The sequence below is a fragment of the Halichoerus grypus genome, chromosome 7 (assembly GCF_964656455.1).
Source record: "Halichoerus grypus chromosome 7, mHalGry1.hap1.1, whole genome shotgun sequence".
Taxonomy (NCBI): domain Eukaryota; kingdom Metazoa; phylum Chordata; class Mammalia; order Carnivora; family Phocidae; genus Halichoerus; species Halichoerus grypus.
In genome coordinates, this window is record NC_135718.1 from 47,153,818 (window position 1) to 47,168,598 (window position 14,781).

General features: G+C 53.7%; 1 protein-coding gene across 11 annotated transcripts in view; it reads right to left on the minus strand.

The window, feature by feature from the left end:
* Positions 1-9,922: 9,922 nt before the first annotated feature.
* ZMIZ1 (zinc finger MIZ-type containing 1) overlaps positions 9,923-14,781 on the minus strand; it is a 235,027-nt gene continuing 230,168 nt past the window's right edge. For all 11 annotated transcript variants that reach the window (XM_036089818.2, XM_078077519.1, XM_036089817.2 and 8 more), the window contains one exon: positions 9,923-13,762. In XM_036089818.2, the coding sequence (XP_035945711.1) occupies positions 13,655-13,762 (108 nt within the window). In that variant the 3' untranslated portion in view covers positions 9,923-13,654. The remainder of the gene's footprint in view (positions 13,763-14,781) is intronic.

The window sequence follows — 14,781 nt, forward strand, 5'->3', positions numbered from 1 at the left end:
CCTGCTGTCACCATTCAACAAGCCCAGGCTGGCCTGATGTGTGGTGAGACACACAGGGCCCAGTTACCCCATCACCCCAGTTGGCTGCAAGCCAACGACCAAACACGAGAGTGAGGTCATCCTAAACCAACGCCTGCTGACTGCGGATACACAAGTGGGCCAACTGAGATTAGAAGAGCCTGGCCCAGATCAGCAGAACTGCTCACTCAACCCACAGCCTCATGGGCACAAATAAATAGTTGTGTTAAGCTATGAATAATAAATACCTGTTTGTTATGCAGCAGAAGTTAACTGATACACTGGCTAAGGGTTCATCAAACCCATGAGAATGGACACAACCCTGCCTTCCAGTCCACAGTGACTGGTCCCGGAAGTGGACATAGAACTCAGCTGGCCAAGCAGAATCCTTCCTTAGGATTCTCTCTTGTAGCCTCATGGAGTTAGGCTAAATTTGTTCAGGTCTTTGCCTCCTCTCTGAACTCTATCCTGCTACCTTTGTAGTTATGTAGCCATGTGGTTGAGTCCCAATCAATAGATGTGGGCCTGGCCCACAACCTCACTCCCGAAGTGGGGGGGACCCCCTGTCTTTTCCCATCTACCAGCCTAATGCAGAGGGCTCCAGGACTGAAAGGTGGGTGGAGTTATAAGAGGAGAAGAGCCTGAGATCTTGAGGGACCACGCAGATGGCGCCCAACCCGAGAAACCCACAATGAGCTGTGACGTGCACCCCTGGTCGTGCGGTGTTAACGAGTATGGCAGCATAGCTCCGCCCACATCCCAGAAAGGGGCAGAAAGAGGAACAGAGCGATTCCCCAGAATCAGCTAGTACTATGCCTGGAAGAAGGGAGGGGCGCTTACTGCAAGGTAGAACATTAAATGTTCACTCCAGGGGCGCCTGGGTGGCTCAGTCGTTAAGCGTCTGCCTTCAGCTCAGGTCATGATCCCAGGGTCCTGGGATCGAGCCCCGCATCAGGCTCCCTGCTCAGCGGGGAGCCTGCTTCTCCCTCTCCTTCCAGCTCGTGCTCTCTCTTGCTATCTCAGTCACTATTTCTGTCTCTCTCTCTCAAATAAAATAAAATAAATAAATAAATAAATGTCCACTCCATGAGCCAGGAACCACCTCGAATGTCAGGCTACAAAACCAACCTAAGGAGAGACTCTGGGGTGCTGCCGAGGGCAGGGTCTTCGGATTGTGCTGCCTTACCAGCTGCGCTCTGGCTGGGGTGGTCTTTCTTGCCTCACAGGGATGACACTGGGTCCTGGACAGTGAGCAGTAGCAATAGGGAGAAAGGGCCACTGGTGGGACTTCAGAGTCTCTCAAGCCCATTAAAGCTGAGACCTGATCTTTGTTGGACAAGTATTCTCATTCTAACAAGCATCCTCTTAGTTAAAAGCTAGAAATCTCCTTTTGGTCTAGTGGCAGGTGTCAGAAGACGTAACTTTTGATATCAGAAAATTCCTAAGAAGATACAAGGAATTCATGCAGTCTGGAGGGAAGGGACTAAGTCCCGGGCAAAGATCGGGCCTAACAACAGAGAGCCTTTATAAGCAGGAAGAGTTGAGAGAGGGGGCCAGGCTTCCAGCCCAACTGGGGTCACAGGCAACCACTCTGCAGCCTTCTCATCTCAAGCCAAATTCTTGCACAAGCGAGGGAATGTGGTGGGTCACTGGCCGGCTAATCCTTTGGGTTGTGTGCCTATCCTGGTGTAGCTGGCTGAGAGCAAGGGGCCATTGGTTGTGCGGGTCAAATTTGGTGGTCCCTTAGCAGCGGCAGGTGGTGGTTTCCAGGGAAGGAGGGTGAGGGTGGGCAGAAGTCCAGTGTGGCATTTAGGACAGGGGACAGTCATTGGCAGAGATATGGAAGGGAGAAGCAGGGTGGTGTGTGACGATGGCTAAAGAGAGAGCGAATTTCAGGGCTGAGATGGTGGGAGATGGGACCAGTCTTGGGATCTGCAGACCATGGCCATCTCTGAAGGGCTTTCAGCAGGCCTGGGTCTGTCCAGCTGATCGAGAGGAGCAAACGTGGTGGCTAAGCTTTGCCCTCTGGAGTCCCACAGCTCTGGGCTTGCAGCTCAGTCCTGCCACTTATACCAGCATATGGCCCTGGGTCGAGGTCAAGGACTAGGGGCCATTGAATCAGATGCAGCCCACATATGGGCTTTCTTTGGGCTACATGGTGTCTGTGCATGTTTTGGTATGCTTATTAACATTTTTTTAAAAATCTGCATTTTCAGATTCTCTTGGACAATTGAAGACTGGCAACAACTGGGTCTGCGCCGACCTGGCAATAAACACCCAGAGAAGCAGATGCCCGTTGGTCACAGCTAATGCTTGCTGGTTGCCCACAGTCTCTACCTCTCCCAACTCCCTGCCCAACGCCAATGCCCTGGCATTGTTGTTCCTCAGCAGGAGCTGGCACTGCTGTTTTCTTACAGTAGAGAAATAATTCTCTGTATCCATGTGTAGGCAGAAGAGCGGCGTCCCTAAGATGCCATGCCCTAATCCCTGGAACCTCTGAATATGTTATGGTACATGGCAAAGGGCAGCTAAAGTTCCAGATGGAATTAGGGTTGCTGATGACCTGACCTTGAGATGGAGAAATGACCCTGTATGATCCAATGGAATCACAAGAGTCCTTAAATGTGGACTATGGGGCAGAAGAGTCAGTGTCAGAGGGATGAGACGTGACGAAGACTTGACCGGCCGTTGCTGACTTTGAAGGTGGAGGAAGGAAGGGGCCATGCGTCAGGGAACATGGCAGCCTCTGGAAGCTGGAAAAGGCAAGAAAATGGATTCTTCCCTAGAGTCTGCTCTAGGGACACAAGCCTGCTGACATCTTGGTTTTTAGCCTAGTAAGAACCATCTTGGGGCACCTGGGTGGCTCAGTCAGTTAAGTGTCTGCCTTCGGCTCAGTTCATGATCTCGGGGTCCTGGGATCGAGTCCCACATCAGGCTCCCTGCTCCGTGGGGAGTCTGATTCTCCCTTTCCCTGTGTCCCACCCCCCACTCGTGCTCTCTCTCTCAAACAAATAAAAAATAAAACCTAAAAAAAAAAAGGACCATTTTGAAGTTTTGGCCTTCACAAAGTCACTAAGTTTGGGGTAATTGTTTACAGTAGCAATAGAAAACTAGTGCATCATGTCTCTTACCAAAATGAACAATCAGCCAAGAGGGTGATGTCTTTGGGGAAAATGAGAGAAAGCATATGTCTTAATGAAAAGGAGGAATATTTCTGTGTATTTAATTTGCCCACAAATTGTATCTTACGCCCGACCTTTCCCTGTTTGGGTCTATAGACATTAGGGTCTGGAACCTCCTCTTTCAGAAAGTAAATTACTTAACTTGTCTGGTCCTCACATCTCTCTTTTATAAAATGGCATCTACCCTGTGGTTTTGTTATAATGAATAAACAAAATTAAGCGAATAAAGCAATTAGTATAGTACCTGACGTGTAGCAAATGTTCAGTAAGGGGCTGTATGATTAGCAGTAGGTAGTCCTGTAAGGATGGACGCACGAGGCAGAACAGGCAAGGTTTTGCTGCAGGAAGAAATTAACACTCCATGTCACTGGCTTAATATAATAAAGATTTTATTTTTTTATTCAAGCTACATTTCCAACATAGATCATTGGGACGCTTGGCTCCACAAGCCACTCAGGGCCCCAGGCTGAGAGAGGCACCACCATCCGGCAGTTGCACCATTTATAACCCATAGCCTCCTTGTCATGGGGCAGGGGACGGCCATGCTGGGGATCCTCACAATGGTAACAAAATGTTGTGGCCTAGAAGTGACCCCCATTATTTAAGCTCACAACCTGTTTTCCAGAATTGTTCACATGGGTCCACCTGTATGGGGGGGGGAGGTGGGATACTCCCAGGTGCCTGGAAGGTTAGGAGAACCACATTTGAGTAAGGGACAGAAGTCTGCATCACAATGGGTCTGAAGAGAACAAGACTGGGGCAAAGAGACACATTTGAAAGCTTTGTATAGTCGAGACAGGAACTGATGGTGGTCTTGAATTTCAGTAACAGGATTAGGGATGGAGATAAGATGTCAGATTAAACAGATACTTAAGGAGTTAAGTCATCAAAACTTTAAAAAAGTAGGAAGATAGATGAATATAATATCTGAATTAGAAAATAAACAAAAAAGAAAGAAATCAGAAATGTAGAAATCAGTGGATGCAGGTATCAATTTGAATACACTAAAAAAAAATACCATCATGTTTTTTCTTCTAAAACCGATTCACAGATTTTGCCTAGTGCAATCTTATGCAAATTGAGAAGTGGTCTTGATCATTTCTTTTAACAATAATAGACACAGTGGGGTCCTGTGAATGAGGTTTTAGTAAGCTGAAATCAATGTGAAATTATTTAAGCTTCGCACTAGATCATGAGAAATGATAAAACATGGCAAACCTCACAGTTGAAAAATAGATAGGTAACAAGTATATTTTTAAGGTATTATTGATGAGTTGCTTCCACTGAAGACGGGAAAGTAAAACGATCATAGATCTTGCTTCAGGGATAAATGAAATATTTAAGTTTCAAATATCGTAAGTTTTATTACTCCTTAAGTAAAACTCCTTAAGTTTCAAATATCGTAAGTTTTATTTCCAACGTTGTTGGAAAAATGAACTATCAAACATTTTAAAAAGCTTGTATAAACTGGAGAAAAAGTGTGGTCGTTAAGGTCATAGGAGAGGTCGAGATGCACATGGAGAGATTGCAGACTAAGGAAAGGGTGCAAGACCACCACGAAGAGAAGGCGAGAGGGGTTTTTGGGAAGCAGAGCCTGAGACCGGGATTCTTGCGAAGTTGATGTATGGGGGGGGGGTCTTCCGAAAGCACCTGTAAGAGGGGAGTGTAGCAGGGAGAGACCCCCCCCCCCAACCTGGCTTGATCATAGAGCGAGGGCTCTGGAGCAGACGTGCAGCACAGCGTGGTCTCCCAGTAAGGAAAGACGGCTGGCATTTTATACTCCGTATTGGTCATTGTGGGCTGCCCGCAAGAGGGGGCTACTTCCCAGATGAGGCAGCTCCTGTCACCTCCAGGCCATTCCCTAGAGAAAGGGCTGCTTAGAGCTGTGAAGAGCCAACGCTCCTGAGCTGGGGGAGGGGTGCCTGGGCCCAGCAGGGGGATTTGGGTAGGGCCCTGGTGTTAAAGCAGTCCTCCCCTTGCATTGCTCAGACCCACTTGCTTCTCGCTTTCAGTTTAATCCGCCTGCCCATTGGGAGAGCCGGGGTGGTCGTTGGCTGGCGATGTTCGGCGCAGTCTGGAGGGTAGCGTGCCGTTCTCCCAGGACGCCATCCCCTCCAGTAGCTCAGCTGCATCTTGAAGAGGCCGTTTGGCCCTGCATCGGGTCTGCAGCTCTGCCTGGCGCGACACGCAGTGGCCCCAGTGGAACCTATGAGTGTGTATCTGCATCCATGGCCACACCCCCTTTTCTGTGTGTAGGCTCTCTTGGTCTGCAGTGGTGTTGTCTGTGAGCTTCCAGACAGTGGCCATGGCCTAAGTCTCCATAGCAAGGAGAGGCAAGCCCGTTCCTGGAGTATGGATCAATCCTGGTCAGGGTGCCCTTTCTAGGATAGAGGGGGTCCTGGGTAATAAACTTGCTACCAAGGGGCTAGTTGGTCTCCTCATCGTGTGTTAATGTCTAAGACTCAACATGGTCTCTCTTGAAGACAGGGTGGACATTCAGCCATGAAGGCAGCTGGACCGGCTTTGGAGAGAGGGAACCGAAGCTGGTGGGCTCCCATATAACCTGATCTCTGTCTCCAGGATGCTCTGTTCTTGAGCCCAGATGGTGCAAGCCTAGGTGGGGGTGAGGGGTGAGAACAGAGACTGGCTGTTCTTTGGGCCGAGTTGTCCCAGGTCCTTGGTTGGCCACTGTCTTCCGCAGTGGTCGCTCTCTAGTGTATGTAAAAATGGGCTACGTGGATCCTCATACTTGTGGCCCACTCCCATAGGCCTACCCGCCTGCCTCCCACCCGGTGCTCCCCATCCCTCCAAGTCCAGTCTTACTCTTTCCAGGCCTCTGACCAACTAGTTAAGCCACTTGCCACGGCCCACGAGTATGTGTATGTCCCTTTCTCAGATCGCTTCTCTCTCCATGCAAAATAGATGGCCAGGTGTCCTGCCCAAACCCCTGCCTAGTGGAAGGATTCCCTTTCACCTCGGTCTTTCCATCTTGAGTGGGGCTCTCCCTGTGGCTTGCACCCACATCCCAAGCTGTCTCACCTGTGAACCAAGTTCAGAAATGTTCCTTCTCTGTCAGCTGGTCATAATAGACCCTCCAAGTGGCAACAGATATTTGCCAAGGGGGAAGTGTCGGTGCAAGTCTCCCCATCCCAAGTCCTGGGGTCTCACTCCTTCCCTATTAGGGGCCCGATCTTGGCGTAGGACACCTGACGGGACGGAGCGCCGAGCGCCCTCTGAGGTTCTGCCGCGATCAGCACCGGCTGCGGGAGACGTGTGTTGCAACGCTTCCTCCCTTCAGTTTCCTTGGACTTGCACAACATTGTTTTAAATCGCCAAGTAAGAGATCTGAGATTGTAATTTCCTTTCTTCGAGGCATCAGTGGCACGTAGCAATAGGCACTCAGTTCCACAGTCTCAACGCTTATTCTTTCCTCCTACCTGTCACAGGCCAGCAACACTGCCCCAGTGGGCGCAGCCCCCTCCCCCTTCTCCGCAGGTGGAAGTCACAGCGCATCCTGGCTGTCCCAGGCCGGTGCTGTCACCAGTGACGGGGCCCCGTTCCCACCTGGTCAGTGACCGTCTCCAGCATCCTGTCCTCCGAGGCTGGCTCCCAGGCCCGCTCCAAGCCCTCGCTGCCTTAGGTCGGGTTGCCTAGGAGCAGAGCCTGAGACAGGACTTCAGGTTCCTGTGATTCACCGAGGGACCGCTCTCAGGGGGAACCTACAGGGGAGGCCGTGAGGCAGAAGATGGACGGGGACAGGGTCGAGCAAGCATCTGGCTTTAGGGAAAGTCTTGCCGGATCCACAGGGAAGACTCTGGAGCCACTAAGCACATGGCAGGCAGCAAAGAGGCTGTCCTGTGGTTGCTGTTAGCACTCAGGGGTTGGCTGTGGGCTTCCCGGCAGGGGTGCAGGTGTGGGGGGAGGGGAGTGGGTAACCTTCCAGGCAAGGAGGTCCCTGGCTGCTGAGGCGGTTCGCTGGTGGAGAGTGGTTGCGGGCCATGCGCGCCAGATGCAGGGGAACTGGAGGGAGCTCCACGGCACCTAGTTGCGACAGGAACCCATGAAGACAGCAAAGAAGGCACGGTCAGGGGCCCTCAAGGAGAGCTGAAGACCCAGCGGAGGGGGCTGTCATGGAATCCAAAAGAAGAGTTTCCAGGAGAACGGCCACTGTCAAATGCAGTCGTGAGGGCCAGTCTCCAAGAGCAGCATGGACTTCAGTGACGAAGGGGTCACAGGCGGGCTTGCAAGAGGAGTTTCAGAGCACTTCTGAGATGTGAGCCGTAGGGAGTAGAGGATGACGAGTGAGCACGGGCAGCTTCCTCGGCCAAGGAGTCTGCGTGGGAAGGAGTGGAGAGAGGTGGACGGCGAAGGGTGGGGATGTGGGCTGTAGACCTCAGCACGCCAGGGTCCAAAGCTCCAGACCCGGGGAAGGTGCAGGAAAGGGGCTGGCTGATGGAGTGAAGCCCCTCTCGGGAGAGGAGGAGGTAGTGGTGTCCGGGGCTGGGGGAAGGGCTGGCTCGGACTGGAGAAGGGCCATCACATCCTCTGGGCCTGGACAGAAGAAGATAAGGCTGGGGGAGGGTGGAGGTAGGGTCGTGAGTGGGGGAGCACAGTGTGAGGGGGTCTGGGTGATGAGTAACCTGCTTAGAGTGAGGTGGGCGTGGTTGAGCAGGAGGCTGGCGCACAGGACAGAACAAGGGACATGGGTGGATGGGGGGCTTGGAGACCATGCCCTGAGGTCTCAGGGGGGCTAGAGACCCTGATTTGTCCTAGCACTGACCTGGGGGACTGAGTGACTTTCCCCAATAGTACCCTATGATCTTATGTGGAGGGATGGTCATTGGATTCAGGGTGGGGGCTTTGTGGGGTGGGTTGCAAAGAACAGAAACGCAAGATGACGCCTGAGCTGGAGGATGGGATGTGTGGCCCCAGGTGGGGGGCCGCCCTCCAAGCAGCCCTGAGAGCCAGGCTCTCCTCGAGCTCCTCCTGGGGACTTATTCTAGGCCCGGAGAAGGAAGTGACCAGGCTCGGGAGGAGTTGGTGGGGTGGGGCTGGGGCGGGCAGGTCTCCACGCAGCCTCGACAGGCAGCACAGACCTGTATTTGGCAGTAACGCTGGTTTCAGGCCCCGAAGTGAGAACGCAGGGACGGTTTGTTTTTTATATATCGTTAGGGAAGCCTACTGCCCTGCCTCTCCCTCCCCATCCCCTGCCCACTTCCTGCCTTGAAGGCGATGGCATTCAAACTTTTTGTTTTCAACCACAACCCACAAGTAAGAATTAATTTGACATCATGATTCAGCAGACACACACACGCACGCACAACTGCAACGAACGTTTCACGATCCATCTCCTCCCTTACTCTGGAACCCTCCCAAGTGCTCTTGCTGTTCTCCTTTGCTCTCATCCATTTCAGGAAGGAGTGCTGGCCACAGCCCAGGTGGGTTTCGCGGGCCCCTCGCCGGGTCCTGGAGCAGCACTGTGCTAAGGCGACGGGAGGTTGGGGCAGCCCCTCCTCTAGGAGGGGTGTCTGCTCTCAGACAAAACGCCTCCTTCCCCCATGAAGCTGGGCAGAAGGCAGCGTCCATGGCTCAGCGGTGGCCAGGATTCCATTTTTAATGTAACTTCTCCCTCCCCCCCTCCCCTTCCATCTCGCACCAGAAAGAGAAACTGGCCACCCTGGAGAAGCCCCACAGGCAGGGGACTTCCAGGCACCCCGTTCCCCACAGGCAGTTCCGTGGCTGATGAAACTACGCACCCCTCATCCTGGCTGCTTCCTGCGTGCCCCCACCCCCCACCCCCTCACACTTAGGAGACCTGTACATGCTCTTGACACGCATTTCCACACATACCCCAGCTACACTCCAGGGGATATATTTGGGGGCACCTGCCAGCCCCCACTTCCTTCTTGGAACGTGCCCTTACCCAATCCCTGTGGAGGGAAGGCTGGGCAGCCACATGTGTTTTGTGCCTGTGGCCAGGCCCAGACCTGGGGGGGGGGGCAGCGGCCCGCTACTGGGCTCTGAGAATTAGACTCACTTCCCCAAACTCCAGGAGGAGACACAGGGACGGCAGTGAGTTTGTGTCAGGGGCTGAGGCTACAAGTAGAGTTAGGACAGTGGCCTGGGTAGGGGCTATGGCTACAGAACCCCACCCAAAGCACAGTTATGGAGAAGAGAAAACCCAAGGTCCCCTGGGATGGTGGGGGGCAGGGGTGCTGGGGAGTAGGGTGGCTGGAGGGAGATGGTGAGAGAGCCAGCCAAGGGGGAGATCGGCTGAGTCAGCAGGGTCTATGAAGCCTCGCTGGGCTTCCAGATCTTCATTCTGGATGCTTTGGACAGCACCCTCTGGGGCTTGGCATGGATAGGTTCCTGCTCCACAAACCTAGAAAGTCCACAAGGGGCTTGCTCTGAGCCTGGCCAGCATTGCACACCCTCCCCGAGACCCCAGCTGTCCCACTAACAAGAGCGGGGCCTGCTACAGACTGGAGTCCCACCAGGAGGCGGCTCTGGGGTCTGAACATGATCACCCGGTCCCAGGTCCCAGGGCCTCCTCCAGGGACACCCCGTGGTAGGGGCTCCTCTAGATTAACACCAAACCTCCTGACTGCTCGCTTGCTTGCTGTTTTTTTTGCTGGGTGATCAGGCAGGGGTGGTGGTTTAGAAGCAGAAACAAACACCCAAACCACTCCTTAAAATTCACAAAATAGCTAATTCGCCAAACCTTCGTTTTTTGTCAATTTATTTAAAAAACAATTAACATGGGCAAATGAGATACCTCAGTGTTACAACAGAGTATAGAAATGTCTAGCAATAGTCAAATAATTTGATCTTTAAATACAAAATAACCACATGAACACCTAATATACAGGTTTCATCTGAATACATATTTATTAGATAAATATTAGAGGTTGTCACATCATCTAACTACATACAGCTTTGCAAGACTAGAAATCACAATTAGTTTTCTGACCAGTTTAAAGTATGAAATGATTGCATTGTACATAGATGTACAAAGACGATGACAGTTTGTGGGGGTTACTTCAGGCGGCACTGTGGGTGTGTTTATGTGTGTACGTGGGAATCACCTGCAATCATGATATCAAAAAATTATACAAAGTATGAATTTGGTTACAATTTTCTTCTGAAATCCCCGTTTCTTTTCATTATTTCCATAGCACCCTAAAAATACACAGGTGGCAGGACTAAGTACACTGAAGCTAAATAGTACATGTAGGTAAAATAAAAACAAAACAGAACAAAAATTCCTTTCCACACAGGGTCAGAGTATATTACATGAGACAAATGTGAAGAGAGACCTCACAAACGCTAACAAACAGGATCTAGTTTTTCCACGTTAAGATGGAGTTCCAAGCCTTTTTTTTTTGTTTTGTTTTGTTCCGTAAAATAAAAACAATACACATTCCAAGGGAAATGAATGCATCTGTTAACGTGTCTCTATTTCTCATTTACATATGTACACACGTCCCTTGTCCCTTGAGTCGCTGCTGCTGACGTCGTCCTGTCTAGATGGTCAGGTCGAGGGAGCAGACGGGTAGCTCTCTGGGGGGTTTCGGGCTTCCGTGAGGGAGAAAGTATTAGAAGTTTCTTAAAAAATAAAATGGCTACAGGGAACATGATACACGGGTAAAGCTTCGAACCAAGGAGATGGGGTGATTGCCTGTACTCGGGCCTTCCCGCCTGCCCGCTGACGCCCTGTCCGTCTCGTGGAGTGGCAGCAGAAATGCGTCTACGGCCTGGGTGGGTGCTTGTCATGGAGAAGTGGCTTGCTGAGGCCTCGTTTTTGCTGAGGTTACTTATGGCTCCAAGTAGTCGTCCAAAAGGATGAGGGAAGCATCTTCCCTAGAGTTCAGAACCGGCCGCCTTGGCTCGGGGAGGCTGTTGTCACCTGAATCTGTCACCAGCCGGGGCTTGCTCCAGCCCCGGACACCTTTCTGCCTCCCTCACCCTCCTGGCCTGGCTCCAAAATCACTCTGGGAGAGCACGTCCCCAGAGCACGGGCTTCAGGCACCACGGTTCGGGAAAGCTCTTTGCCCAACTTGCTGGTGGAGGTTCGCGTGGGAGGGGCCCCAGGAAACCTGCCTCAGGGAACCAGGCCCTGGCTTCCGTGCAGAGATGGTTGAGGGAGGTGCCCAGAGCCCGGGCTGTGGGGAGCAGATCGACCCTCTGTACTAGAAAGCTGTGGGTAGGTCGGTGAGCAGAGTGGGGACACCCGATAAGAACCAGAATGGACCCCAGGCCTTTCTGGGAAAAAAATAGCACAGCAGGAAGCAGGAACTTCTAAGGAAGGCATTTTTAAGTCTGTCTGGGGCAGAACATTCCCAGATGGCCTAACACAGAGTGTGGCCACCCGCCAGGGCCCTCGGCCACATGCTACCTGGCATCGTCTAGTCCCCACCAGCCGACTGGGGATGGCTCTAAGCAGTGGGTGGCCTGATCTCACTCACCCATGTACTTTGTCCCTTCATCTGTACAAATAGCCCTGGTTGCTTTTTTGTTTTTGTTTGTTGTTTTTTAAAAAAAAGGACTCGGTCTTTGTCATTGAGTCAAGGTATTTTTAAAAACACCAGCAAAGGCTATAACCAGGTCATGAAAATGTCGAATATTATCAAAGACAATACTAAAATATTCACAAAGATATTTACAAAAGCAATTCTTAAAATAATTGATTTGCATACGGAACACCACACTGTCTGAAAAAACCTCGACAACGGGACAAAGGAAAAGGGGGCGGGGACCACGGCAGCTTTCCTATAGAAAACCCTATGCCGGCCGTCTGGTACAGTGACTGGGAAATCAACAGCTGGGGCCACCGTTCTGGTCAAATCCAGAGGAGTGCTGGGGACCACCCGCCATGAAGGGGGAGGGGGAGAGACGGAGATTGAGAACGCGGGACAGTGGACGGAAAGCAGGAGGCCCCAGGCAGCAGCAGGGAGGGGCGCAACGAATTCACAGACGTGACCCAAGTGACCCGACGGCCCAGCAGCATCACAGGCCATGCGGCTTGGGGGGGGCATAGAGAACCCCCAAACAAAACGGACGCCCACACAAGCTCCCCGGGAGACTCCGAGAGCAGGAAGCCGGATGGAGCGAAGCAGTGGAGGGCAAACCAGAGGCTGCTTCTGCTCGAGCGAGCAGGAGTGTGGGCAGCTCTGCAGGGCAGAGGGACACGGAGGAAGGGAGAAGCCGGCAGCCAAGCGCGGCACGGAAACACCATGGGATGCTGGCGGGCACATTCCGGCACGTGTGGTGACGGACCGGGGTTAAGCCGGGGCAGCCTGGAGCGCAGGGGCAGACGGGGCAGCCGGGCCACACAGATGCCGATGCCCGGGGCTCCTGTTGCCGAGCCCGCGCAGGTGCCCCGAGCCTCCCCTGCCTCTCCACCGGCGCCCCCGGCTGGCAGGGTGGACAGAGGAGGACGGGGACAGAGGGAAGCGGGTGTCCCACGTAACAGTCTGGGAGAGGTGGGCTGGGCGGGAGGAAGGGAACAGGACACATGGAGAGAAATGGTTTGCTTGCCGTCCGAGTCCACCGTCCCTTTTCTCAGATGACTTCGTAGCTTAATTAAATTGTCATTTAAAAACAGGGAGCGGCTTGGAGCAAAGCTGTAAGTTGCCATTCCTATCCGACTGCGGCTGGAGGCATCCCCCTGTCCCCCAACTAAGGGCACGATAGTTTCAGCTGGGTACTCTCTCTCTGCCCCCCCCACCCGGCCTGAGTCCAGAGGTCGTGGGGCCAGCTGCGTTGTCTTGGCTCTGAGGAGACCCTGACCCCCTTTCCCACCAGTCCCCAAGCAGGAATGGCACACCCTCTCTCAAACACAGAATCTTGTCCTTTTTCTCTGCTTTCTGAGAGAGGAGTGTTTTTACAGGGTATCTTGGCTTAGAGGTCAGGGGTCAAAGTGACGGCCTTGGCCCCTGAGAGAGTTCTCTTTCCCAGAGGTTTGTGCTTTTCTGTGGTGGGTGGTGGTGGTGGTGGGTGGGTCGTTCTCACTGCCGCCAACCGTCACTGTTCCTCCAAGGCTCGGAGGGGGGGCTGCCTGGGTCTCGGGGTGCCCCTCTCTCAGGCTCACAGTCACTTGAAGGAGGCTCTGGGCCAGGAAGCAGGGAGGCAGGGTTACAGTTTAGAAACCGGAAGAACCTCGGGGGCACTGGAGGGTCGTTTGGAATCAGCACACACGGAGGGACAGGAAGCCTTCATCAGCGTGTGCCCTCTCGCTGGGCCGGTTCCCCACTGCGAGGGTCATCTTCAGGGCCTGCTCTGGGCACGGGCACCAGACCCACACAGCCTTCACAGTGCACCCTCCCGCCCCTCTGCTCTGAGAAGGCCGCAGCAGGGGCGGTCTGAGGGCATGGGCTCCCAGTGGTAAAGTGTGTGGGGGACAGACAGGGAAGGAGGCAGAGTGGGGAGGGATGGCCCCAATGGAGGAGCGGGCTTCAGTTGTTCTCAAAGAGAGACAGGAGGTCATCGTTACTATTGCTCGGCAGGTCAGGGGGATCCAGGTACGAGAGGAGCTCATCGGGATTTGTGAGTTCTGGAAGGAGCTGGAAGAGAAGTACAGAAGCCCAGATGAGGTGTCAGCTGAGGGGCTGGGCTGGCCCAGGGTGAGGACTGCAGGGGCACATGCCCTCTAGCTGCTGCCTGGGGTCCTGGCCCAACAGGGGAAACTAACCATGCTGGCTGTCCTCAAAGGCATCCAGGCCATGGTGCTAGTCTGAGGCATACCCATGCTTATTCCCAGCTTGGGAGAGGGGGGCCCCCGGCCCACCAGCTGGGAAGGCTCATGGCATCAAGGGGCTTTCTCTTGATCCCAGTGTGCCTCGGGCCCCAAGACCCTGCCCAGAGGAGGTGTGGGTCACACGGGCCTCCCAGTCGGAACCATGTGGCTTTGCACATAAGGCCGCGTGCTGCCTGTTGCTCTCGCCACCCTGGACCTTCCTTCAAGAGCTCACTGCTCCCTGGTGAGCCTACGACTGGAGGGCAGCACAGCACCGTCCTTCCCAGCGGCCCCTGGGGCCGAGGCTGCACACTGTCCCTACCTTCCTCCACTGTGAGGCCCTTGGGAGCCTTTTGGTCACACTGGGGATCCTCATGAACCTAAAAGCAACCCACTGGCCTGGTCTGGGGAGGAGAGCTGGGTGAGAATTCAAGACGGCTGCGCCACTGAATAAACCCCATTCACCATGAAGCCGGACACTGCCGGGGTTGAGGGTGACAGTGGGGCTGGGGCGTGCAGACGGCAGTGGCTGAGGACAGAGCAGATTCCTCTCTGGGAATCTACAGCCCAGGGGTGTGGGATGGGAGGGGAGGGGCAGGGGCCCCTAGCCAGCTGCCCGGCCCCCATCACAGGGAGCCTCCTTCCACCCCACTTTCCAGATCATTTGGGTCTCAAGGTGGGAGACCCCTGAATCTCAGGTGCCCACTTCTGCCCCAGGAACCCTGGCACGACCCGAGGCTGGTCCTTTCTCAGAGCGAGCGATGGAGCAAGCAGAAGCACAGGGCATGGACGACGCACGGACAGGAAACTGGACACGGACACACACCGGCGACACAGACAGAGGGA